This window comes from Macaca mulatta, chromosome 12, assembly GCF_049350105.2.
Source record: "Macaca mulatta isolate MMU2019108-1 chromosome 12, T2T-MMU8v2.0, whole genome shotgun sequence".
NCBI lineage: Eukaryota > Metazoa > Chordata > Mammalia > Primates > Cercopithecidae > Macaca > Macaca mulatta.
In genome coordinates this window covers 136,841,970-136,868,707 of record NC_133417.1, presented here as the reverse complement: position 1 = coordinate 136,868,707, position 26,738 = coordinate 136,841,970, and the positions used below count along the sequence as shown (strand labels likewise).

The 26,738-nt window shown below is 52.0% G+C and overlaps 2 protein-coding genes across 3 annotated transcripts; one reads left to right on the top strand and one right to left on the bottom strand.

Moving 5' to 3' along the window:
* The first annotated feature begins 3,974 nt into the window (after positions 1-3,974).
* On the top strand, positions 3,975-23,066 carry LOC114671436 (uncharacterized). 2 transcript variants are annotated; one of them, XM_077957897.1, is made up of 3 exons: positions 3,975-8,426; positions 12,914-12,997; positions 23,046-23,066. In XM_077957897.1, the coding sequence occupies exon 1, from the start codon at positions 7,414-7,416 to the stop codon at positions 8,176-8,178; it is 765 nt and encodes a 254-aa protein (XP_077814023.1). In that variant the 5' UTR covers positions 3,975-7,413; the 3' UTR covers positions 8,179-8,426; positions 12,914-12,997; positions 23,046-23,066. The 2 variants fall into 2 exon arrangements, with proteins under 2 accessions (XP_077814023.1, XP_077814022.1); XM_077957896.1 differs by lacking the exons at positions 12,914-12,997; positions 23,046-23,066 and adding an exon at positions 8,968-10,673.
* Positions 16,209-23,025, bottom strand: TEX44 (testis expressed 44). The gene has a single exon (XM_077957893.1). The coding sequence runs from the start codon at positions 19,834-19,836 to the stop codon at positions 18,601-18,603; it is 1,236 nt and encodes a 411-aa protein (XP_077814019.1). The 5' UTR covers positions 19,837-23,025; the 3' UTR covers positions 16,209-18,600.
* Positions 23,067-26,738: the final 3,672 nt, after the last annotated feature.

Genomic DNA, 26,738 nt, shown 5'->3' with positions numbered 1-26,738 from the left:
CTGGGCCTCGGTTTCTCCATCTGCAGTATGGGATAGTGCCAGTACTAGCTCCACCTCATAGGGCTTTAGATAAGTTCATGCACGGAAGGGATTTGCAAACCAGGGACTGGCCCATAGATGGCATCCCAGGAAGCACCAGCTTTGTTACTTGACCTGCCTCCTCTCTGCCAGAGGTGAGTCACCTCTCATACTCAGTGACTCAGAGTGGCCACTTTTAAGGGAGACTCCCCAACTGAGTCCCCTGTGTGCATCTGAGCTTACCTACTGCTCCCTCAGGACCTCCTTCTTGGGAGCAGCCTCACCTATCCTGAGGCATCCACAAACCCCTGTTGCTGAAGGTTTTCTCTGACTCTGGTCCTGATCCTCCTCCCATGCCTCAGACCTCCCCTCTCTGCTGTTCCCTGCAGCCCTCCTCCACACCGTACCCCAGCCAGACACTTCCCACCGCACGTCTCTCCCGGAGCTTGCCTGCCCTCGGCTCATCTCCTAGCCTAGAAGCCCAGAGCCATCCTGTCCCAGCCTCCCTCTGCCCCAGGGCAGCTGCTTCCCCTTCTCTGAGCTCCAAAGCACCTCTCAATACCTTGCGCAACCCCATTACACCAACCTCCCATCTACCCACAGCCTCTGGCCAACCTCCTGTCCTTGTCCCTGGTGCTCCTGCTGGATTTATTTCCCTAAAACACGGGCTGCAGTACTCCCTGTCTCAGAAGCCTTCAGTGCCCCCTCCTGGTCTTCCCAATCCAGCCCGCACTTTAATCGTCATCACAGTTACCATTTACTGAACGCTCCCCACCTTTCTCCTGTGCCAAGCGTTTTATATGTGTTATCTCATTTAATCTTCCTGCCCGCCCCCAACAGCTGGCACATCTATTATTATCCTCACTTTGTAGAGGCTCAGAGAGTTAAGTATGATAACTTGCCCAAGGTCACTCAGCTAGTGGGAGGCAGAGCCAGCTTTCAGCCTCACGCCACCTAACTCGCAGTCTTGTTTGGCCATCTGAGGGGCTGCTCTCCAAGAGAGCTTTCTCCTGCCTTTTTTTTTTGAGACTGAGTCTTGTTGTATCTCCCAGGCTGGCGTGCAGTGTTGCAATCTCGGCTCACTGTAAGCTCCGCCTCCCGGGTTCAATCAATTCTTCTCCTTCAGCCTCCCCAGTAGCTGGGATTACAGGCGCCTGCCACCACCCCCAGCTAATTTTTGTATTTTTAGTAGAGACTGGATTTCTCCATGTTGGCCAGGCTGGTCTCCAACTCCTGACCTCAGGTGATCCACCCGCTTTGGCCTCCCAAATTGCTGGGATTACAGGCGTGAGCCACTGTGGCTGGCCTCTCCTGCCTTTCTGGGAATTTCTACCTCCTCATTTTGCTGGCGCCTGGGGCTGGCTGCTTCAGACCACTGGCCCTCCACCCTCACACTTGCCTCCTCCTTCCCAGCCTTGTCTTAGCCTGGAATGTACCTTCTCTTACCTCCAATCAAAATCTTCTTCCATCCCAGCTGGGCTTAAGGGCTGCCTCTCTTTTAACCCCTGCCCCCTTCCTGCTGTCTGTGACGGGTTTCTCTGAGGCCCTTGAGTTATTCTGCCCTCTAGAAGTGCTTCTTAAACTTTACCATTCATTAGGATGTCTTGGGGATCTTGTTAAATGGCAGATTCTGATTTAGTAGGCCTGGGTGGGGCTCGGATTCTGCATTTCCTACAAGCTCCCAGCTGGTGCAGATGCTGGTCTGAGGACCACACTTTGAGAAGCAAGACCAGAAGATCAGGCCTAGCACAGTGGGTCACGTCTGTAATCTCAGTGCTTTGGGAGGCCGAGGCAGGAATATCACTTGAGGTCAGGAGTTCCAGACCAGCCTGGCCAACATGGTGAGGGCCTGTCTCTACTAAACATACAAAAAATTTAGCCCAGCATGGTGGTGGGCACCTGTAGCCCCAGCTACTCGGGAGGCTGAGGCAGGAGAATCGCCTGAACCCGGGAAGAAGAGGTTGTAGTAAGCTGAGGTTGTGCCACTGCACTCAAGCCTGGGTAACACTCTGTGTAAACAAAACAAAACAAAACCCGGAAGACCATAGCTAAAACGGAAGCATTAACTCATTGAATGTTCAAATGTTCATTGAACACCTACTCAGAGCAAGGCAGTTTGGGGGATCTAAACAAGTCCAAGTGCTGGATTCTAGCCCCTAAACAGCAGACAGGATATTGCACAAATGCAGGTTAAAGCTAATGTTCAGCCGCGTGCAGTGGAGCGTGCCTGTGTCCCAGCTACTCAGGAGGCTGAGGTGGGAGAATCATTTGAACCCAGGAGTTTGAGTCCAGCCTGGGCAACATGAGACCCTATCTCTAAAAACACCCCCAAAACCAAAAAACCTAATGGCCAAAACAAACAAACAAACAAACAAACAAAAAACAGACAAACCAAAAACCCAAAACCTTACAGCCATTCCATAGAACACTTCCAGAAATACTTCCAGAAATGCTCACGTGCCAAACAGCAGGTATTTCTTGTGATGAATTCATTCTCTGTCTGACGGCCAGTGATGGCTTGAAACAGGTAAAGATTCCAGGCTGGGCGCGGTGGCTCACACCTGTATTCCCAGCACTTTGGGAGGCTGAGGTCGGTGGATTACCTGAGGTCGAGCGTTTCAGAACAGTCTGACCAACATGGAGAAACCCCATCTCTACTAAAAATACAAAATTAGCGGGGCGTGGTGGTGCATGCCTGTAATCCCAGCTACTCAGGAGGCTGAGGCAGGAGAATGGCTTGAATCTGGGAGGTGGAGGTTGCGGTGAGCTGAGATCGCGTCATTGCACTCCAGCCTGGGCAACAAGAACGAAACTCCATCTCAAAAAGAAAAAAAAAAAGATTCCATGATGCCCTGCTTAGAACCATCTGACGCTCCCAACTCACTCACAATAGAAAGCTAGATTCTTCTAGATTCTTCTTCAAGGCCCTGCATCTTCTGGTCCTGCTTCTTCTTTTTTTTTTTGAGAGAGTCTCACTGGTGTCACCTAGAGGCATGATCTTGGACTACTATAACTTCTGCCTCCCAGGTTCAAGTGATTCTCATGCCTCAGCCTCCCAAGTAGCTGGGACTACAGGCACGCGCCACCATGCCTGGCTAAATTTTTTTGTATTTTTAGTAGAGATGAGGTTTTACCATGTTGGCCAGGCTAGTCTTGAATTCCTGACCTCAAGTGATCTGCCCTCCTTGGCCTCCCAAAGTGCTGGGATTACAACCGTGAGCCAACCCCCCCAGCCCTCTGGTCCTGCATCTCACCTCATCTCCCATCATCAGCTTCACTCCGATTTATCTTTTGTTCCTTTGAATCCAACACCTCAATTTCCTTCCCACCCAAGAGCCTTTGAACTTGCCTGGTTAATGTTCATCTCTCAACTTGTCGAGGAACTGGCCTCTGATTCAGACGTGGCTCCTCAGAGAGACCTTTCTTGACCCAGAGAAAGTGTGATCTAAAGCAGGTGCCGCCAGCTACAGTCAGATTCTCTGTTGTATCATTCTGTGGTAGGATGTTTAATGTCATTGTATTAAATTTTGGTTGCTTTTTGCCTGCTCATCTGCAGGCCTGATCTCCATGAGGGGAGGGGTGTCTGCTTCGTTTTGCTTTACTGTCAGCACCCAGAACAGCATCTGGCACATAGTAGGCCTTCAATGAGGATCTGCTGAATGGATGACTGTTACAGGGCATTTGAAGAGGTGGGAGGGGCCCACAGGTGCCCCAAGTAGGGGAGACGCGGCTTCGTGGAGGCAGGTCAGCTTTCCTAGAAAGCCAACTCTGAGAGGGAGACTGTCAGGGAGGAGGTTCATCAGGGAGTGCTCCTGGGGTCAGCATCTCTGGGGGAAGGCAGCAGGAGGGGCAGAGCGAGAACTTGGAAGGCCCTGCTGACCCCAAGGGGAGCTCTGGAGCAGGGATGGTCTTTTATTATTATTATTATTTTTAAATTTGAGACAGAGTCTCACTCTGTCGCCCAGGCTGGAGTGTGGTGGGACAATTTTGGCTCATTACAACCTCTGCCTCCTGGGTTCAAGTGATTCTCCTGCCTTAGCCTCCCGAGTAGCTGGGATTATAGGCACACACCACCACACCCAGCTAATTTTCATAGTTTTAGTAGAGATGGGGTTTCACCATGTTGGCCAGGCTGGTCTCAAACTCCTGACCCTGCCAGGTGACCCACCCGCCTTGACCTCCCAAAGTGCTGGGATTACAGGCGTGAGCCACTGCACCCAGTGGGTCTTGTATTATTGTCCTGAGTTGGGGCAAGGGGGCTGGACCTTTTCACCTGCCTCGTCACTCATCAGGATGCCACTGCTCACCAGTCATTGAGTGAACCCAAGAAAGGGAGATGTGGGCTTTTGAGAGGCATTTCCTCTGGTTGAGGCCATCTCTGGCGGCATCTGACAGCGGAGGGCCATATTGTCTGAGGCCAGCAGCCCTGCAGTTCTGTGGGGCATCTGGGCAGCCCAGCAAGCTGCCCACCACGTGGCACTCAGACAGGAGGGCAGGATTCAGACAAGCTGGAAGAGAGCACAGAGCGTGTAGGGACCCCAGCAGAGACTGGAAGGGGAGTAGGCGTGGCCTGACTCCAGGGCAGACAAACCCAGGTGGGCCAAGGCAGAAGTTCCCTCCCCTCGCTCTCCAAGGGCAGAGTGAGACAAATCATGGGCATGATGTGGATTCTAGGAGGCCACAAACATGCCCTTGACTTTTGTTCTTATATATTGTTTTAATGTTGATCAGTGTCAGATTTTCATCTGTCAGTTGGTACGTTTCACCTTAGGTAGACGGCCCTGCTACATTTTCTTCAAGAGCAAATGTTCTTCAGCTGAAAATAGGCAGGCAAACTTCCAGTGCTGGCAGGATTGAGCATTTCTGGAAGCGTTTCCGGAAGTGTTCTGTGGTCTTGGTCTTTGATGGGAAAGTACTGGGCAGTGTCCCTTAATATCTAGTGGACCTCTCTGAGGACGCCCTGGATGTCCAGCCTGCGTGGAGTGGCGGGTCAGAGAAATCCCAGGAACTGGCCACTAGATGGACCTTGAGCAAGGGAAGAGGTGGACGGTACCCAGGAAGGAGGCTGGCTTGGCGTCCTGGACTTGCCATCCTGGCCAGCTTCATGAGCGTATGACCTGTGCAGTCACATGGGTCCCATCCTTAGTTTGATGGTCTCTTGACATTGTCTTGAAATCCTTCTTCTTTTTTTTTTTTTTTTTTTTTTGAGATAGAGTCTCACTCAGTCGCCCAGGCTGGAGTGCAGTGGCATGATGTTGGCTCACTGCAACCTCCGCGTCTAGGGTTAAAGCGATTCTCCTGCCTCAGCCTCCCAAGTAGCTGGTATTACAGGCATGCACCACCACACTTGGCTAATTTTTGTATTTTTAGTAGAGACTGGATTTCACCATGTTGGCCAGGCTGGTCTCCAACTCCTGACCTCAGGTGATCCATCCGCCTCGGCCTCCCAAAGTGCTGGGATAAGCCACTACACCCAGCCTCTTCATAATTTTTTTTTTTTTTTTTTTTTGACAGAGTCTCCTTCTGTCGCCCAGGCTGGAGTGCAGTGGCACAATCTCAACTCACTGCATCTTCTGCCACCTGGGTTCATGCAATTCTCCCTGCCTCAGCCTCCCAAGTAGCTGGGATTACAAGCACCAGCCACCATGCCTTGGTAATTTTTGTATTTTTAGTAGAGACAGGGTTTCGACACGTTGGCCAGGCTGGTCTTGAACTCCAGGACTCAAGTGATCTGCCTGCCTTGGCCTCCCAAAGTGCTGGGATTACAGATGTGAGCCACCGTGCCCAGCCTCCTCTTAATTTTTTAACAAAGGGCCTCAAATTTTCAATTTGCACTGGGCTCCACAAATTACGTAGCTGGGCCTGGTCAGCAGCTCTGGTTCCTGGGGCCGAGGACTGTTTTCTGAGGGATTGTCTGGGAGAGACTGGGGAACCTAGGTGGGACATGGGCTCGGATGCATCCTTGGACGAGTCCTGTAGTCCCTGAGCATCAATGTCCTTGTGCATGAAACAGGGATCATGGTGCCTGCTCCACCCAGAGAGGAGAGGACATAGATCTGAGGCTTTTCCCAACTGCAGTAGGTGCTCTGGTAGTGGAGAGTCTGCAGATCTGGCAGTGGAGAGTCCCTGCCCTGGAAGCCAGGCTGGAGCCGCTCTTTCAGAGATACCAGAAGCCTCCCACACGCAGAGCCTCTGGTCAGGCTGTCAGAAGGCAGTCGCTGACTGTTGAGGAGCGACGCTGCGGTTTACACGGATGGGCAGATGCCTCCCTGGGCCAGACAGACAAAGCATGCCCTGCCTTCTGGGCAGGGAGTTGGTTTGGATGTCAGTGCTTGGCCTGTTGGGCTGGGGGAGGTGGTGGCTCCCTGGAGACAGATCGTGAGGGGCCTGGATGTCACCCTGTAGTGACAGAGTGCCCAGGGGAGGAGCCTGGGAGAAGCCTGGGTGGATGGCATCACTGGGTCGGAGACCCAGTCCCTGCGCCTGAGACCCAGTCCCTGCGCCCCACGTCTTGAGCCACTGCCACTGGCAGGCCTGGGCTAGCTCTCAGACCCAAATTTAGGTCTCTGCTTTATCTTTGCACACCTAATGGTCCTTCTGCTCCTGTCGCATCTTGTTCCTCTTACGCCCCAGGTTGGAACCTTATCCTCTCTCCTCTATGGCTGATGCCGCCTGCCTCAGTTTACCCTTGTATTGTCACTTTCACTAGTGCATTCACCCTCAGTCGACAGGGCTGGGGCCTGTTTCCCACACCGTCCCTCCATCGTTTTGGAACAAGTGGCCACGCATTTTATTCTAGCATTGCGGCCCAGAGGTTATGTAGCCCATCAGCTCACAGGGCGCCGCGAACAGGTGTCCAGGCGCTCGATGTCAGGGGTTCTGGGTGCTAGAGGCACCTGGCAGCTCCCAAGGATTGGTGCTTGTCCTCAGTCCCATGAGAAGGCCGTGCTGAGCGCCTACTGTGCGCCGAGGGCGGCGCTGTGGGCCGGGCTGCTGCGCACAGAGGCCCCTTTCTTCAGGGAGTTTACTCAGGAGCACGTTTATAAATAGGACAAAGCCCGGCGGGCCAGGGGCCTCCCAGGCAGAAGTAGGGAGAAGGCCGGGCGTCCTCCTGCAGGGTGCCGCCCCGCCCCGCCCGGGCCCGCGGCCTCCCGGGGCTGAAAGGGCCTCTGTGTCCCGGCCCCCGCCTGCCCCGGGCCAGGAGTGCATTTCCTCAGCTGCGCCAGACCCTGGAGGCTCCGCAGCCCCTCTGGGGACAGACACAAATAGTTCCCGGCCCAGCTGCCCGGCCAGTTGCCTTGGGAACCAAACTCAATTGCCTGACGTCACTGGGCCGTCGCGTAGCAACCGGCTCAGCCTCTCCCTCCCCGTCCAGGCGCTGAGGTCACGGTAGCCATGGAGACGGCGGGGCAGGGCCGGTTGGGCCGGGCGGGGCTGGGCTGGGGGCTGGGGCTGGGGGTGCTCGGCCTATCTCACCGGCCCTGCCGGCCGTCCGCGCCCTTGGTCCCGCCTCGGAGCCCCGGCCCCGGCCCCGGCCCCGGCCCCGGCCCCGGCTCCGGCCCCGGCACGGGAGCTGCTCTTCTCTCGCGGAAGCGGTGTCGCCTGGCCCGCGGCAGCGCAGACGCCCTGCCTTGCCCTCGGGCTGGCCGGGCCGCCTGTGGCCGGAGAAAGCCCCATTGTGGCCTGAGTGCGCCCCGCAGCCAGTCGGGATTTCTCTCGCAGAGAGAGGCCTTTGTTCGCCTCACCCCATCTGACTGCCCCGTGCTCTGTCCCAGCCTCATTTGCTCCCCAAGCCCCAACCTGGGTTCCTGCTCTGGCAACAAGAAGCAGGTGGCAGCAAGGGGCGTTTTCGCGCCCCTCCCCCTAATCACCCAGGAAATCTCTGAGCTTGGCCACCTGCCCTGGGGGAGGAGACGCGAGGCCTGCGCACTCCACTCTGCTTCATCCCTGGTTGCCCTCCCCACTCCTGTGCTCCCCCTGGCGTTTGCGCTGTGTGACATCCCTCTCCTCCACCGCTGCCTGGGGTTGGGGGCAGTCAGGCCAGGCCAGGCCAGGCCACCCCTGGGTGAGGGCTTTGGGGCCAGAGGGATCTGCACTGACCACCTCCAAGTTTCTGGGCGGGCCCTGTTCTTAGGCTGTTCCCACCGCAGCAGAATATAAAGTGCTGAAGCCAGAACCCACAACAGGACACAAGGCTCATAACCTGCGCAGGGGCCACCGGCAATCGGCCACCATGCCCCTGCCCTGCTGTGCCTCGACTTACCCATCTGCTGCTGGGGTCATCCCAACCATCTCTTACTGAAGGACCCTGCGTACCTTGTTCAAGTTCAGTGTGGTGAGCCCATTGGTGGGAGGTGTTTTTCCTCCCCGAAGACTGTATTTTGAAAAGTACTAATAAAATACAGGAGGTGAGTAGCCAAAGCAGAATTTTAGGTGAATTCTATTTCCTCATTGATTAACATTTAAAATTCAGAGATGCAAAGGAATATAATCCATGGGGTTGGGGGGTTGAATATTGAAAGATCTGAGTGCCTTGCTCTTTCCAAAGCATGTGTTTAAAGGAAGGTTCTGGTTGTGTGCAGGGCATACACAGGCAAGTTTGTGTGTCGTGGGTGTGTACACTCCGGTCCCAGAACCTAGGAGTGGGCTCTGTGTGGCCTTAGGCGAACATCGGACCCCATCTGGAGTCCTGGCCTATTTTTCTGGGAAAGGCAACAATTATCTGCTGGAGAATCTTCAGATATAGGAGGGATGGGGGTTAGGACAGTGCCTCTTGCAGTGGGGGACTTAGGGGAGCCACAGGCGACAGGCTGCTTTGGGTCCCTGCTTCCCCTTTCTGGGAGCAGCCTGCTCTGACAGGGTCCAGGCTGGGCCAACCAGGGTCCTTCCTCCTAGGATTGATCAGATCCAACAAGGGAAACCGAGACTTTTCCTCTCTGGTTTTTCAAGGACTAGCCTGTGGGCCTGGAGTCTCCAGGAGCCACTGTCCCTGTAAGGAGCAGAAGCCTGGTGGAGAGAAAGAAGCTCCATGGGAGGTGGAGGACACAAGTGATGGGAACAGAGTACTGGCAGCACTGAGTTCCTACCCAACATCCTCACAGCCAGTTCCTCTTAGCCCTTCCTGACCTAGCCCATTAATCCGGTTTGCGCCTAAGCTACTACATGCTGGGTTTCTGTCACTTTCAATTAAGAGGTTCCTCACCAATACACAGATCATGTGGAAAATCCCAGTAAAGGAAAACTGACATTTGTCACATGCCCACTGTTAAATGCTGTTTTTGAAAAATATGCATTACTGCCTGGCTCAGTGGCTCACGCCTGTAATCCCAACACTTTGGGAGGCCGAGGCAGGCGGATCACCTGAGGTCAGGAGTTCAAGACCAGCCTGGCCAACATGGTGAAACCCCATCTCTACAAAAATACAAAAATCAGCTGGGCATGATGGCCGGTGCCTGTAATCCCAGCTACTCGGGAGGCTGAGGTGGGAGAATTGCTCGAACCTGGGAGGTGGAGGTTGCAGTGAGCCGAGATGGCACCACTGCACTTCAGCCTGGGCGACAGAATGAGACTCTGTCTCAAAAAAAAAAAAAAAAAAAAAAAAAAAAAAAGTCATTATTGACCACAGCATCTCTGTGAGGTAAATGGAAGAACCACTTTGCAGATGAGGAAACAGGTTTGGAGACACTAAGGGCCACAGAGTCCACTTGTGCAGGACTCCACAGGGTGGGGCAGCGTGCTTCTAGGCACAGGGTCAGTGGGCCCTGCCTGCCCTGAGACCCCTCAGTCAGACTCGACCCATGAAGACCTTTGCTCTGTGTCTGGGTCCTTCCTGGAGGACTCTGGGCTTTCTGAGGTCTGAGTCTTGGAGCACTGTTACATTGCTGTGCTGTTCAGCTCTGGCAGTCACTTCAGTTGGAGGGTCTATGCCCCTCTGTCCTTGTGTCCTTTTTTCCCCTTTCTTTAAAAAATGTTTAAAAATTATGTTTTACTTTATTATTATTATTATTATTGTTATTTTGAGACAGGGTCTCGCTCTGTCACCCAGGCTGGAGTGTAGTTACATGATCATTTCTCACTATAGCCTCAACCTCCTGGGCCCAAGTGATCCTCCCATCTCAGCCTCTTGAGTAGCTAGGATTACAGGCATGTGCTGCCACACCTGGCTTTTCTTTTTTTTTTTTTTTTTTTAGTTTTGTAGAGATGGTGTCCTGCTATGTTGCCCAGGCTGGTCTCGAACTCTTGGGCTCAAACCATCTTCCTACCTTGGCCTCAAAGTGCTGAGTTTACAGGTTGAGCCACAGCGCCCTTGGGCCCCCATAGTGTGGGCTGGTGGTGCCTTCCCTCCAGCAGAGGGCGCAGTCCGTGTCCTTAGGGGCTCTGGAAGCTCAAGATCAAGTCAGTCTAGGAAATAGGGCTACCTCTTAGCCAGGGGGAAGTCTTTCATTTCAATAGTTAAATACGTACTTAAGTACTTCATTTACCTCTACACTTTATCACATCCTCCTTGGGGGAGTGTCCTATGTGTGATCCCTTTGTTTTGGAGACACTCTTTTCCCTGATAGAAGCTATACCTCACCCAGCCAAACCTATAACCTGGACGACAGTCGCATAGAAATTTTAACCCATTACCTACGGGCCCACAGACTAAACAGAAATATTGTCCTACATTCCTGCCAGCAGAGATGTGTTGACAAAATTTAAAAAAAAAAATTATCCTTACGAAGCAAGTACAAACACTGACAAAGATTTGGTTTCTTTACCATTCTCAAAGTTGCCCCAAATTTTTAACTTTTAAAAAAGAGAGATATAAAAAAAAAAATCTTTGAAGTTTTTCTATGTTTTGAATTCCCCCCCTCATCCCCACCGCAGCACATTTCAGATGGGAGAAATTAGCAGCCTATGGTAATATCTTGGTTTCCCCAGAACGCAGGCCCTGAGCCAGGGTTTGGTGCACAGGATGTCTATTTGGGATCACGCCCTGTGAAGAGGAGCAGAATGAAGACAGTGGGAAAGGGAGAGGTCGATCCTGTAGTGCAGGCTCAACAACAGCCCAGCCAGCCCCGCGGGAGCTCTGGAGCTGCAGTTATCCCAAGCTGGGTCAGGATAGTCAGACCTCAGACCCCTGCACAGACCAGTGTGGGGATTGGGCCACCCGGGACCTCACCACCTTGGGTGAGGTGCTCTCTGCAGAAGCTGAGGCTGAAGGCTATCCAATGACAGTACTCCCAGAGGCTGGAGGAGCAAGGCCTTCTTTGAGGGGGTCAGGACAGTCCAACCTTGGGGTGGAGGCCGGGTAGGCCGGGTCGGCCTGGTAGACACCCTTCTGATGTCTGCCAGGACTTGTTGGTGCCCTCCCCTTAGTCCATCCCCTACTGGGCTCAGGTGTTAGGACATTGTGCCTGCCCTGCTGGCTCCTGGTCCAGCCTCCATGCCTATTGGCTGGTGCAGACCTCAGCTTACTTGGCCAATGTCTCCTGGCAGAACACACCAAAAAGATGGCTATTGATCCTAGAGAAATGCTGATTGTTGTCAGACGTTAACCCTAACCTATAAACAGAAGGCGCCGAGAACCAGGCTCCTTGATATGTTGAGTGAGGAAATGCCAGGCTTTGTAGGGATGAATTTGTGGCTTTGTTATACCTCACTTCTCAACACAGAAGAGGACCCTACACACAGCCATCTTTTTATTCTACTGCTCATTCTTTATCCCCTCCTTCTGTCTCTAGTAACTGCTTCTCCTCAATAGTTAATAGTGCTCCCCCCTTATTCAGTTTTCATCCGTTGGATGCAGTGGACCACATGGGGCCTTTGTAGGGGAGGAAAAAGTATTCCCTACCCTCTTAGGTTCAGTAGCTGGGTCTGCAAAATAATTGGACAAATGACAGATTAACAGGAGAAAAGGACTGGGTGCAGTGGCTCATGCCTGGAATCCCAGCACTTTGGGAGGCCAAGGCAGGCCAATCACTTGACGTCAGAAGTTCAAGACCAGCCTGCCAGACATGGTGAAACTCTATCTCTATTAAAAATACATAAATTAGCCAGGTATAGTGGTACATGCCTGGAATCCCAGCTACTTGGGAGGGTGAGGCAGGAGACTTGCTTGAACTTGGGAGGCGGAGGTTGCAGTGAACCGAGATTGTGCCATTGCACTCCAGACTGGGCAACAGAGTGAGACTCTGTCTCAAAACGACAGAAACAAAAACAAACAAACAAAAACAAAACAGAGAAAAGACATACATGTTTTATTTGATGTTAAAAGTTTTATTTTTGTTTTTCAAATCGAGTGGACCCCTAAACCAGGATAGGTTCAGCGTGACTCCTTAAAAGTGTTACCTGGCATGGGGGAGGTGGTGGTGCTTCATAGAAGAGAAACCCAAGCAGACTTGATGGCTTTATACCATACTAACAAAGGACGATAAATTTGTAGAGAAGTGATAAGGCAAAGGAAAGTGGTTTCTGGACTTTTTAAGGGTGGTAAGCTGTGGGAAGGTAAACATATAGGGGACACTATGGTAGATAGGGCTATTTAATAAGGCTTGTCTGTGTAGATGCTTCTCGGTTCCATCTCTCTCCAGTGATAAGGCCATTCTCCCCTTCCTGGTATGGGCAAGGTGAGGGGGCTTCACAAGGAAATACACACCCTGTTTTTCAGGCAGAAAGGGAAAGGGCAGAAAGCTCATCCTGTCTGCTTTTTCTCAATTGCCTTCAGCTCAAATAATCCTTATGCCAAAGTGGCATATTTTGGGGGTGATCCCCATGCCTTCAAGCCCAGGTCCCCTTGATGGGCCAGGTCACCCCGCTTGCCGACTGCTCCTGTGTTTTATTTTGGGAACTGCTTCCTCTTCTTCTGTTGTCTCTGGGCTTTTTCTTTCTCACTCTACAATGTCTCCCTCAGCCATCCATCCTGAGCTGGAGCGTACCCTTTCTTTCTGTACTGGACACCCCGGCCCTGAGCATGCAGCCCTGACAGCCTCCCCAGGTATGATAGTACTTGGATCCCTGGGGGTCCCCATGTGTTGCCAGGTGGGTTTGCCAACACAACTGTTTACCCCACAGCAAGGAGGGGAGGATCAAGAAGAGCTAGCAGGGAGGGTCCATCCAGCAGACACTGGACTGAGTGGGTTTCAAGGCAGCACAGAGTGAGTCGGCCGGGGTGGGGCCCTGGAGACTCAAAGCAACCAATGTGGCGTGGCTGTCACAGCCCCCTGGGGGACTGGGAACTTGGCCCTGCAGAATGCAATGCAAGGCAGAGCTGTGTGGTTCCAGTGGGACTTCATAACTTTTCCCTGTTCTGGGCATGAGCTATGTCCTTGTTGAGTAGCAGTGACCTCTAGGTGTCAATATGAGCCCCTCATAAACACTTTGATGGGAAAAAGTGTGCTAGCTTGCCACTTTTTCTTTTTTTTTTTTTTCTTTTTTTTTTTTTTTGAGACTGAGTCTGGCTCTGTCGCCCAGGCTGGAGTGCGGTGGCCGGATCTCAGCTCACTGCAAGCTCCGCCTCCCGGGTTCACGCCATTCTCCTGCCTCAGCCTCCCGAGTAGCTGGGACCACAGGCGCCCGCCACTTCGCCCGGCTAGTTTTTTTTTTGTATTTTTTTTTTAGTAGAGACGGAGTTTCACCATGTTAGCCAGGATGGTCTCGACCTCCTGACCTCGTGATCCGCCCGTCTCGGCCTCCCAAAGTGCTGGGATTACAGGCTTGAGCCACCGCGCCCGGCCGCTTGCCACTTTTTCTTTTGAGATGGAGTTTCACTGTTGTTGTCCAGGCTGGAGTGCAATGGCGCGATCTTGGCTCACTGCAACATCCGCTTCCCGGGTTCAAGCGATTCTCCTGCCTCAGCCTCCCGAGTAGCTGGGATTACAGGTTCCCACCACCACACATGGCTAATTTTTTTGTATTTTTGATAGAGACAGGGTTTCACCATGTTGGCCAGGCTGGTCTCAAACTCCTGATCTCAGGTGATCCACTGTCCTCAGCCTCCCAAAGTGCTGGGATTACAGCACCGTGCCTGGCTGAAACTCAACATTTCTAAAAGCAAACATGGCTGGGACAGTGGCTCATGCCTGTAACCCAGCACTTTGGGAGGCCAAGGCAGGAGGATTGCTTGAGCCCAGGAGTTTGAGACCAGCCTGGGCAACGTAGCGAGAAAAAATTGTAAAAACAAAAACAAGGCCGGGAGCGGTGGCTCACGCCTGTAATCCCAGCACTTTGGGAGGCCGAGGTGGGCGGATCACAAGGTCAGGAGATCAAGACCACGGTGAAACCCCGTCTCTACTAAAAATACAAAAAATTAGCTGGGCGCGGTGGCGGGCGTCTGTAGTCCCAGCTACCCAGGAGGCTGAGGCAGGAGAATGGCGTGAACCCAGGAGGCGGAGCTTGCAGTGAGCCAAGATCGCGCCACTGCACTCCAGCCTGGGCGACAGAGCGAGACTCCGTCTCAAAAAATAATAATAATAATTAAAAAAATAAAACAAACAAAAAAACAACAAAAGCAAACAAAAAAACAAACACATGATCTAGTCCTTTCCCACCAGCCTCCACTAACCCTTTCCTCATGTCCCACCATCTGTCAGGGACACCTCAAGTCTCCTAACTGCCCAGGCTCAAGCCACCCAGGAATCATGATGGTTATTTTCCTGGCCCCTCAATCCAGCTGGTCACCTGCGATGTCTCCTTTCCCTTTGCTTTGCCACCCCTCCCTGCCAGCCTGAGTGCCACAGGTCTGGACTATCTCTTCATAGAGCAGCCCCCACCCCCATCACCCTTCTGCACAAGGGTGGCACCATCGCCATGCTGCCAGGCCTTTGCCCTTCTCTCTCCAACAGCAAAGACTCAGCTCAGGTAACTGCCAGTGTGCAGCTGCCGCATCCCCATGTTCACTCCCCTTGTAATGAAGTCATGAATGCCCTGGCACACAGCTGCGCAGGCCCGTCTGCAGTAATCATCAGGACGACTGTGACCACATAGCACTCGACTACGTGCCAGGCACTGTTCTAGGCACTTGACACATTAACTCATTTAATCCTCACAACAGTCCTGTGGGAAGGTACTATTATCACTTTGTAGGTGAGAAAACTGAGCACGGGAAGTTGAAGGTGACACAGTTTGTGGGAAGGAGAGTCAGGATTCAAGACAGCTGGACCCAAAGGACATACTTGCTACCACTCTGCTGGCTGTGGGCCCCAATTCTGGTCTGACCCTGGCCCCAGGCCAGGTGATGAGAGATTTCATTCCTGTGGCCTCAGTGATTGGTTCAGGGGAGGGCACAGGCACCAAGCCAGGCCCGGCAGCGTCCTCCCCCAATTCTCCTGCCAGAGCCAGTGGGAACAAGCTTCTCTTTTCTCGGAAGGTGACTGAGCCTCCTGACCACGGAGGGGGCCAGCCCCAGGGAGCCGAGTCGGAACGGCAGAGCCCTGAGGACCAGGGTGAGCCCTGGCCCTGGCCCGGCCCAGCCCACACCCGGCCGTTGTGCTGGTTGACTCATCTCTTTGCTTAATCTGGTTTGAGTTAGGTTTCTGTTCCGTCTGATGGCTGGTTCACCCTTGTGGTCTCAGGGTCTAGCAGTGCCTGGTACATAGTGGATGTTCAAAAAATGTTTGTTGAGGCCGGGCACGGTGGCTCACGCCTGTAATCCCAGCATTTTGGGAGACTAAGGAGGGAGGATTGCCTGAGGTCAGGAGTTCGAGACCAGTGTGGCCAACATGGTGAAACCCCAACTGTACTAAAAATACAAAAATTAGCTGCGCATGGTGGTGCGTGCCTGTAATCCCAGCTACTCAGGAGGCTGAGACAGGAGAATTGCTTGAACCCAGGAGGCGGAGGTTGCAGCGAGTCGAGATTGCGCCACTGCATTCCAGCCTGGGTGACAGAGCAAGACTCCATCTAAAAAAAAAAAAATTTTATTGAAAGCATGAGTGAGACCGGGCATGGTGGCTCATGCCTGTAATCCCAGCACTTTGGGAGTCTGAGGCGGGCAGATCACCTGAGGTCAGGGGTATGAGACCAGCCTTGCCAACATGGCAAAACCCCGTCTCTCCTAAAATACAAAAATTAGCCGGGCATGGTGGTGCATGCCTGTAATCCCAGCTACTTGGGAGGCTGAGGCAGGAGAATCACTTGAACCAGGAGGCAGAGATTGCAGTGAGCTGAGATTGCACTCCAGCCTGGGTGACAGAGTGAGAATACATCTCAAAAAAAAAAAAAAAAGAAAGAAAGCATGAATGAGCACATTTTGAGGTCACCCTGGCAACTAGATTGCCCTCTGCAGTGGGCCCTAGTTGCTCACAACCACCCCCCAGCACCCCCACCATGCCTGCCTCGGCTTTTGTTCTTATTACGTCTGTCTAGGAGGCATCCTCCTTCTCTCTTTTAGGGACTGGTTTAATTGGTTCTTTGAGAATCCCCTGATTACTGGGATCTAAATCTACAATCTCACTCCTCTGAATTAGTTGCTTTCATGACGTGGGGACAGTTCCCGTTGCACCTACAGAAAGTGGCAGCTCCTGGGCCGGGCAAGGTGGCTCATGCCCATAATCCCAGCACTTTGAGAGACCAAGGTGGGCGGATCACCTGAGGTTAAGAGTTCAAGACCAGCCTGGCCAATATGGGGAAACCCCATCTCTGCTAAAAAATACAAAACCTTAGCTGGGCATGGTACTGGGCACCTGTAATCCCAGCTACTCAGGAGGCTGAAGCAGAAGAATTGCTTGAACCTGGGAGATGTAGGCTGCAGTGAGCCGAGATGGTGTCCCACTGCACTCCAGCCTGGGTGACAGAGCGAGACTGCATCCAAAAAAAGAAAAAAAGAAAGTGGCAGCTCCTGGAGGAAGCAGGTATGCACACCGGGCTCATCTTTGTATCTACCTTGGGGCCTGGCATCACCCTTCCTCATGTGAGCCTTCTGCAGCGCAGGGCGGGGCTGGTGACATGGGTCCCTGATGCATGCCAGGTGTGCTGTGGTGGACAGTGAGCACATACACCCTAAAGCAGGCAGTTTTGCTGCCTGGGGTCCTGAAGAAATGAGGGCCCTAGATTTTCCCAGAGAAGCAGAAATCCAGATTTTAACGCAAAATCTTTTTTTTTTTGAGATGGAGTCTTGCTCTTGTCACCCAGGCTGGAGTGCAGTGGTGTGATCTTGGTTCACTGCAACCTCTGCCTCCCAGGTTCAAGCAATTCTCCTGCCTCAGCCTCCTGAGTAGTTGGGATTACAGGCCTGCACCACTATGTCCAGTTAATTTTTTTGTATTTTTAGTAGAGACCAGGTTTCACCACGTTGGCCAGGCTGGTCTCGAACTCCTGAGCTCAAGTGATCCACCCACTTCGGCCTCCCAAAGTGCAGATATGAGCCACTCCACCCGGCTGTAAGATCTATTTTTTAAATGCTAGCGATTAGTTTACAATTGGAGAAGCACTATGTAGGTCAAACAACCCATCAGTCGGCTGGCTGCGGCCCCAGAGCTCCCATTTGGAGACTCTGCTGGGAACCAGGAAGGACGAGTGAACCATCCGTGGCCAGGGCCGCACATGAAAGCGTGCGGGTGACAGCTGCTGAGGGCACTCGGCTAAGGGTGGGGCCGGAGTGGACATCCAGCTGGGGCATCACTCACCAGGTCACACCACCGGGTGCTGCACAGGGTCTAGCCAGAGGGTGGGCTAACGGCTTCCGAAGCAGATGGCTGCACCATCGCTGCACTCAAGGCTGGGCCTTGCTAATGCTTTCCCAGATGCATATCTTCACAGACAAGAGTAACCACCATGTAAAGAGACCTGGATCTAAGGTGAGCAACTCATCCAAGTTTTCCTGGGGTTTTCCAGTTTTAAATATGAAAGTCCTACAACCCAGAAACCCCCTTAGTCCGAGGCAAACCGGGACAGTCGGTTTGCTTAGACTCCTGCTCCCCCTGCACCCCCAGCTCATCGGAGGATAATGATAATGGCAGCCACCATGTGTGGGCTTATCAAGTGCCAGACACCATGCATTATGGCCTGCATCGCTTCCCTTCTGTCTTATAACAGCGTCACGGTATGGATTTATTCTCTCCTTTCTACAGCTAAGTAGGCTGAGAGTGACGTGATTCGCCCAGGGCAAGTGCTGGCGCTGGGGTTTGAACCCACATGGCTTGACTCAGCACTGTCAATGGTACAGCCTCTTGTGCCTCTCAGCCTGAGCCTGCTGGGCCAGCCTAGGCCCCAGGGAAGGCTCCTCAGAGCTTACCTGGGTGGAGGTTCAGTGGGGATGGGTTTTTGCAGGTCTGAGATACCCCCTACCACACTGCCCCCAGCTCTGCCCAGGCTCTTCTGTGTCTGCACATTTGCCCCCAGCCCCTGAATGGGACAGCCTGAGAAACCCTCAGGAGACATTGTTTCCACCACACCCTGAGCCCTCCTGTCCTGTCACTGTTTTGTTGCTCACTGCATCCCAAGGGAGGAGGCTGGTGCTTAGAAATAAACGCTCGCTGGTGATTTATTGCATGGGCTGGGGGAACCGTCCAGAGCAAGAATGGGCAAGGGAGCAGGGTGTGAGGGTCCCAGGGATCTCTGGAGGTCACTGAGCCAGGGCTTCGGGGGTCCCTGTGCAGGGATCTAATCATAGTTGGGGTCAGCCTGGAACCGGCGTGGGGTGAGGTGGCTGGTCAGGTATCGCACGGCCGAGCGGATGCCCTCCACCGTCCTCTGCTCCACTGTCTCCAGCACATGGGTGAGGGTGCGCAGGGCTGAGCCAGTCCCTGACATCAGCCCGGAGGAGAAGGCTGAGCTGACGCTTCCCAGCAGGCTGGGGACCGAGCGCAATCTGGGCCCCGAGCTGTGCAGCAGATCTGCCACGGTGCTGTGGCCGGAGTCCAGGAAGCCTGTGGCTATGGCCATGCCCATGGTGGTCTCGGACCACACCAGGATGTCTGCCAGGGAGCTGATGGAGCCCTCGCCCCTGCCCAGCAGACTGGTCATGGAGCACATGTAGCCATTCTCCTCATTGGCCATGTACAGGCTGGGGTCCAGGGGCCTCCTCCCCAGGGCCACCTCGTGGGGGCCAGGTGACGGGGACACACTGCCTACTGGAGGTGGAGGGAAGAACCAAGCCTGCAGGTCTCCTAAGCCGTCCACCACATTTGCCCCCATTGCCACTGGGGACTCATCAGATGGCAAAACTTCAGCTTCAGGGTATGGGGCCTTTGGATGCTCAGCTTTCTCCTCAGCAGCCTTGGTGGTGCTGGCAGCCTGAGGGCCATGCTGGCCATTGACACCTGCGGTGACGTCAGCATCACTCCCGACGGGCTGAGCCTCCGTGTGCTGGGTGAACTGTGGCTCAGCACTGGGGGCCAAGGGGGCTGACTCTGGCTCTCTCTCAGGAACACTCGCCATTTGTGACGTCTTGTCCTTACCCAGGAGGTGACTTGGGAAAACCACTAGACTCTGACTTGTCCTTGTGTCTTGAACCTGCCTGTCCCACGTTGGATTCTCAAGGCTCATAGATGTTTGCAGGGGACTTGGGTTTTGGCTGGGAAGCAGAGGTGTGATTTTTCCAGGTGTCTTCTGGCCATGTTCTGGAACAACTGCACCCTTGTCTTTGTCTCCAGATGTTGACATGGCCTCGGGGGTGGCCGTCTTGAGGGAGGCCTGATCTATATCCTGCTGGTCGGTGGATGCGGCAGAGCTGCTCACCGCCAAGACATCTGTTGTGAGTGGGACCTGACCTTGGGGCCCTCCTGCTGTGCTGTCCTTAGACACGCTGTCAGCCACGCTGCCCAGGGGGGACCCGGGAGTGCCATGTGTGGGGCTGCTGGTGGAGCCGGCCTCTCCCGAGGGCTCTCCTGGGGTCATCTATGCCCTTTGCTATTTGTGGCAGTTGGAGGGAGTGGCTGCAACCCAGCTGGGCTGAGTTGTCCAAGTGGTGAGGTCACAAGGGACTGTGGCCACTGGTGATGTCACAGGTACCCGTAGAGCAAGGGTCTTGAGCTTCTGGAGCAGCCTTCCAGGTGGGCTAAGTCTACAGGACAGTTTGTTGCCAACTTTGCTGGTACATAGGGAAAAAAATGACAAATGTTCTGGAAAGGGCTGGAGGCTTGTGTACAGGGGCAAGTACAGCCACAGGGCCACAGGAGTGAGAGTTGTGACTTTGACAAATGAGAAGGGATGCAGATGTTGATTTAGAACAGTGTTTATAAGGGACCCCTCCCGGCACCTCTCTGTCTATACTGGTGTCTCAAGACCCCAATTTAGGCTGGGCATGGTGGCTCACTCCTGTAATCCCAGCACTCTGGGAGGCTGAGGTCGGGGAATCACCTGAGGTCAGGAGTTCGATACACCTACTTGTACTTAGCTAGGCACGGTGGCTCACGCTGTAATAACAGCACTTTGGGAGTCTGAGGCGGGCGGATCATCTGAGGTCAGGAGTTCCAGACTAGCCTGACCACATGGAGAAACCCCGTCTCTACTAACAATACAAAATTAGCCGGGCGTGGTGGTGTGTGCCTGTAATCCCAGCTACTTGGGAGGCTGAGGCAGGAGAATCGCTTGAACCCGGGAAGCAGAGGTTGTGGTGAGCCGAGGTCGCACCATTGCACTCCAGCCTGGGCAACAAGGGCGAAACTCCATCTCAAAAAAAAAAAAAAAAAAAAACCTATATTAAGAAGATGGTTGGAGAGGAAGACTCAGTCTGTTGTGTGTGTGCTTCTCCAGGGGTTATCGGTTAACATTTAGTGACAGCTTATGGGCAGGAAAAGGCGCGTAGCATCCTTCCCATCATCCGTCAACTCTGGGTAGGTACCGTTCTACTAGTATACCAGTTTACACACAGGCACGCTGAGCCTCACAGAGAATAAGTGACTTACTCAAAGTCACACTACTAATAAGAGCTGAATCTGGGATTTGAACCCTGTCTGGCTTCAATACTAAGCTTTCCAGCACTCTCTCTTACCCAGGAGGCATATTAAAAATGTTCAATGAGGGGCTGGGCATGGTGGCTCATACCTGTAACCCAGAACTTTGGAAGGCCAAGGTGGGAGGATTGCTCGAGCCCCGGAGTTCAAGACCAGCCTGGGCAAAGTAGTATGACCCTGTCTGTACAAAAAAAAACAAAAATTAGCTGGGCATGGTGGTGCATACCTGTAGTCCCAGCTACCGGGAAGGCTGAGACCCAGGAGGAAGATTTCTTGAGCTCAAGAGTTCAAGGCTACAGTGGGCTATGATCACATCATTGCATCCCAGCCCAGGTGACGGAGCGAGATCCTGTGCCTTAAAAAAGAAAAAAGACATATCTAATGACTGGCATGGTAATGATGCTGGCTGATGCAGGCAGAGGCCTCCCATTAGAACCGGTTCCACCACACCAGCAGGTGACAGCTGCTGTCAGCGCTGAGCTGTACCATCAGCAGCATGGTCATACGTGTATGGAAAATTCCCCTCCCTGAAACTCTCTGCCCTTGTCCTCTCTCCTGCTGCCTCTCCTGGCTGGCTCCCTCCGTCCTCCACTGCTCTGGGATCAGGCCTTCCCTTCAGACTCCTTTTACTGACTCAGCCCAGCCGGCCTCCACCTTAACCCTCTGAGGCTGGCTGCACTTCTGACACCAGGCTCCTCGCTCACTGAGTGTTTATTTTCACCGCAGATACCCTGCCGCCACCTCAGAGGTCACAGGGCAAACCCAGGCTTGTTGGAGTGTGAGGGGCCAATGAGTACAGCCTGTAGCTTGTGAAGGAGTCCTAGAGAGAATGATGGCTGCCCATCCCAGATGACCTTCTTCCTTAGTGTCAGACAATTGCTAAATAGAAATTATAGGAGGCTACTGCTTCGGATGAGGCTCCTGCACCAGGCCCCAGCAGACTGGACTAAATGTCAAGATGGGGTCACTCACACTGAGGTTCCAAATCACCGGGAGACAGAGATGATTGCCAGTTTCCCAAATGGGCCGGTTTCTTTTTTTGAGATAGAGTCTTGCTCTGTTGCCTAGGTTGGAGTGCAGTGGCGTAATCTCGGCTCACTGCAACCTCTGCCTCCCGGGTTCAAGCTATTCTCATGCCTCAGCTCAGGCTAGTCTCGAACTCCTGGCCTCAGGTGATCCACCCATCTCAGCCTCCCAAAGTGCTGGGATTACAGATGTGAGCCATCTCGCCGGGTATTTTTTTGAGACAGCATCTTGCTCTGTGGCCTTGGCTGGAGTTCAGTGTGTGATGGCAACTCTGAGCTGAAACAATTCTCTTACTTCAGCCTCCCAAGTAGCTGGGAATACAGGCACACTCTAGCACACCTGGTTAATTTTGTTTTTACTTTTTGTAAAGATGGAATTTCACCATGTTGCCCAGGCTGGTCCTGAATTCCTGAGCTCAAGGAATCTGCCCTCCTCAGCCTCCCAAAGTGGTGACATTACAGAAACAGGCCAGTTTCAATCTTCAAGTGGCATGATAGTGAAGTTCCCTCTGTTTTATTTTGTTTTTTTTCTTCTGTCTTGAACTCCTGGGCTCAATCACTCCTCCAACCTCAGCCTCCTGAGTAGCTGGGACTACAGGTACATGCCGACACGTCCGGCTATTTTAAAAATTCTTTGTAGAGATGGGGCTTCGCCATGTTGCCCAACTTGGTTTCTAACTCCTGGGCTCAAGTGAACCTCTCACCTCCCAGAGTGCTGGGATTACAGGTGTGAGCCACTGCACCTAGCCTGGTTTTTGTTTTTTAGTTTCTGCTTTTTTCCACCCTCTTCCTGTCTGTAAAGCCAACTTTTACTGCTTGATTCATTGGAACCCTTATTCTATTTTAGGAAATCAAGTGTTGCCTGATTCTAGAATCACAAAGCCAACTGACAGCTTTAAAGTAAACTTGTTGTAATTTTGTCTTTTGACACTTAGTGTCAGGACTCTGATTTTATTGAGAACCGCTATGTCTTAGCTAAAAGAACACACTTCCCAGCCTCCTTTGCAGGTAGGTAAGAACATGTGACCATGTTCTGGCCATTGAGAAGTAAGCAGAAAGTATTGAGTGGAACTTCAGAAAGAATCCTTCAAAGTGTTTAACATCTTTTTGATCTTCTCCCTATCAGGAATGTGAAGGCTGGAGCAACAGCAACCCTCTTGGTCCAGCAAGAGGATTGGTCCAGCAACCCTCTTGGTAATCTTGAGGGTGGAAGGCACACACTAAGAGGGTGGACCCAGCAAGGATGGAAGGACCCTGGGTCCCATGGTTGGAGCTGTCTGGCAGCCACCAGACCAAACTATCGCCAACCTCTCGAATTCCTTTATGTGAGGGAAAATAACACTATATGTGCCCAAATGATTATTTTTGGTTTTCTATTACATGCAGCTACACGTAATCCTAATCCAATTCTAACAGTTACAAGATCCCTGTCAAGTGGTTGGTCTGTGTTTGAATATTTCCCAGTCCTAAACAATCAAGAGTAGCATAAGGCACTGAGTGCCAGTAGGCCTGATGCTGGGCAGGGGTTATTTCCCCATTTTTCAGATGAGGAAACTGAGGCTTAGAGAAACCAAGCACATAGCAAGGTCAGTGGCATCCGTCTGACTCCAAAGCCCCACACCCCACACTGCTCCCTGCTTTTAGTTAGAAAGTTCTCCCTGCTCCCTATCTTCACCCAGGAAATAAAAACCTATATATTTAAGGTATATGACTTCATTTTTTTTTTTGAGGTGGAGTCTCACTCTGTCACCCAGGCTGGAGTGCAGTGGCACGATCTCAGCTCACTGCAACCTCCGGCCTCCAGGTTTAAGCGATTCTTCTGTCTCAGCCTCCCAAGTAGCCAAGATTACAGGTGCTTGTCACTGCGCCTGGCCAATTTTTGTATTTTTAGTAGAGACGGGGTTTCACCATCTTGGCCAGACTGGTCTTGAACACCTGATCTGTGATCCACCTGCCTCGGCCTCCCAAAGTGCTAGGGTTACAGACGTGAGCCACTGTGCCTGGCTGACTTAATGTTTTGATGTACGTTAGACTGTGAAATAATCACTACAATCAAGCTAATTAACATATCCATCACCTCACATCATTTCCATCTCCCTCCCTCCTTCCCCTCTTCCTTCCTTCCTTCCTTCCTCCCTCCCTCCCTTCCTTCTTTCCTTCCTCCTTCCTTCCTCCCTGCCTCCCTTCCTCTTTCTTTTCTTTTTTCTTTCCCTTCCTTTCCCTTCCCTTCACTTCTCTTCTTTTCTTTCTGTTTCTTTCCTCTTCCCCTTCTCTCTTTTTTCTTTTTTTTCTTTCAACAGGGTCTTACTCTGTTGCCCAGGCTGGAGTGCAGTGGTACAATCATAGCTCACTTCAGCCTTGACCTCCTGGTCTCAAGGGATCCTCCCACCTCAGCCTCCTGAGTAGTTGGGACTACAGGTGTGTGCATCATGGCTGGCTAATTTTTAAATATTTTGTAGAGATGAAGTCTCACTATGTTGCCCATGCTGGTCTTGAACTTCTGGGCTCAAGCAATCTGCCTGCCTTGGCCTCCCAAAATGCTGGGATTACAAGCATGATCCACCACGCCTGGCCATTTTCTTTCTTTCTTTCTTTGTGTGTGTGTTTGTGTGTGTGTGTTGAGAATAGTTAGAAAGTTTTTGATGTCCCCTCATGTGGCCCACTAAAACCATCATGCATTTTATAGGCACCGAGGACAAACTCTGTATTTGGAATTCAGTTTTTGATTCTACATGTTGCACTTTATGTTGACCCTTGTTACATTTCATATGCTTGGGCCGGGCGCAGTGGCTTATGCCTGTAATCCTAGCACTTTGGGAGGCCGAGGCAGGTGGATCACCTGAGGTTGGGAGTTTGAGACCAGCCTGACCAAAGTGGAGAAACCCCATCTTTACTAAAAATACAAAATTAGCCAGAGTGAAACTTCATCTCAAAAAAAAAAAAAAAGTTTCCATATGCTTGAAAATCTGTGCCAAGGAAGACTCCAGTGGAATGAAGAGGCACTGATGGCAAAGGCAGAGAGATTTATTAAAATTGGGAAACAAAATATAAAGGATTATTTATTTGTAAAGAAATATTAAATGAGATTAGTATAGAACAAAAGATATTTATTCTGGTATGTGGACAATATATATTTCAGATATATTCTGTACATAAATAAAATACAAAATAAAATATATATGAAAGTTTTCTCCATCTTAACTTAGTTCAAAACTTTCCTACTTTTAGTTTTTTTTCTTTTCTGGTGAAAAGATATATATATATTTAGAATTAGCCAGCCAGACTCAGTTTAGATGATCCCGTTTTTGTTTTTTTTTGAGATGGAGTTTCATGGACTCTTGTCGCCCAGACTGGAGTGCAATGGCGAAATCTTGGCTCACCGCAACCTCCTCCTCCCGAGTTCAAGTGATTCTCCTGCCTCAGCCTCCTGAGTAGCTGGGATTACAAGGCATGTGCCACCATGCCCAGCTAATTTTGTATTTTTAGTAGAGATGGGGTTTCTCCATGTTGGTCAGGTTGGTCTCGAACCCCTGACTTCAGGCGATCCGCCCACCTTGGCCTCCCAAAGTGTTGGGATTTCAGGCATGAGCCACTGCGCCTGGCCTTTTTTTTTTTTTTTGAGACAGAGTTTCGCTCTATGGCCCATGCTGGAGAGCAGTGGTGCGATCTCAGCTCATGGCGACCTGTGCCTCCCGGGTTCAAGCGATTCTTCTGTTTTAGCCTCCCGCGTAGCTGGAACTACAGGAGCACAGCACCACACCTGGCTAATTTTTTTGTATTTTTAGTGGAGACAGGGGTTCGCCATGTTGGCCAGGCTGGTCTCCAACTCCTGACCTCAGGTGATCCACTCTCCTTGGCCTCCCGAAGTGCTGGGATTATAGGTGTGAGCCACCGCACCCAGCCACATGATCTCATTTTTGTTGGCAACATCCAAAGCATCATAATCAGCAGCCAGTTGAACATAAGCCTTCTCTCCATCAGGCCTATTCAGGGTGCTGGCCGTGGCCACATCAATGTCATAGAGCTTCTTCACAGCCTGTTTGATCTGGTGCTTGCTGCCTTTGACATCCACAATGAACACAGTGTGTTGTTGTCCTCTATCTTCTTTGTGGCCAACTCAGTGGTCAGCAGAAACTTGAGGATAATGCGGTGGTCAAGCTTGTTTCTCCCGGGGACGCTCTTCCGGGAATATTTGGGCCGCCTCCAGAGTCGCAGTGTCTTGGGCCGCTGGAAGGTGGGTGATGTGCAGATCTTTTTTTTTTGTGGCTGTGGACACCTTTCAGTTCTGCCTTCTTGGCTTTCAAAGCCTTTGCTTTGGCTTCAGTTTTAGGAGGGGCAAGAGCTTCCTTCTTTGCCTTTGGCATCATCTTGTAAAAAGAGTTCTCTACCTTTATCATGTAGTTCTCATAAGAGGAAATTCATCTCAAGTAATTTGTCTTTGCTTTCTTTTCAATTCCTTTCTCTCTCTCTCTCTCTCTGTCCCATTTTTTTTCTTTTAAGACAGAGTCTCACTCTGTCATCCAGGTTGGAGTGCAGTAGGATGATCTCGGCTCACTGCAACCTCCGCCTCCCAGGTTCATGCTTCAGCCTCCCAAGTAGCTGGGACTACAGACACTTGCCAGCATGCCTGGCTAATTTTTTTTTTTTTTTTTTTTTTGAGACAAAGTCTTGCTCTTGTCCCCCAGGCTGCAGCCTGGAGTGCGGTGGCGGGATCTCAGCTCACTGCAACCTCCGCCTCCCAGGTTCAAGCAATTCTCCTGCCTCAGCCCCCCAAGTAGCTGGGATTACAGGTGCCTGCTACCACGCCCAGCTAATTTTT

Bases quoted from the DNA above. Each gene is read 5' to 3' on its own strand.
- LOC114671436 (XM_077957897.1), top strand. From the start codon at position 7,414: ATGGAGACGGCGGGGCAGGGCCGGTTGGGCCGGGCGGGGCTGGGCTGG.
- TEX44 (XM_077957893.1), bottom strand. From the start codon at position 19,836: ATGACCCCAGGAGAGCCCTCGGGAGAGGCCGGCTCCACCAGCAGCCCC.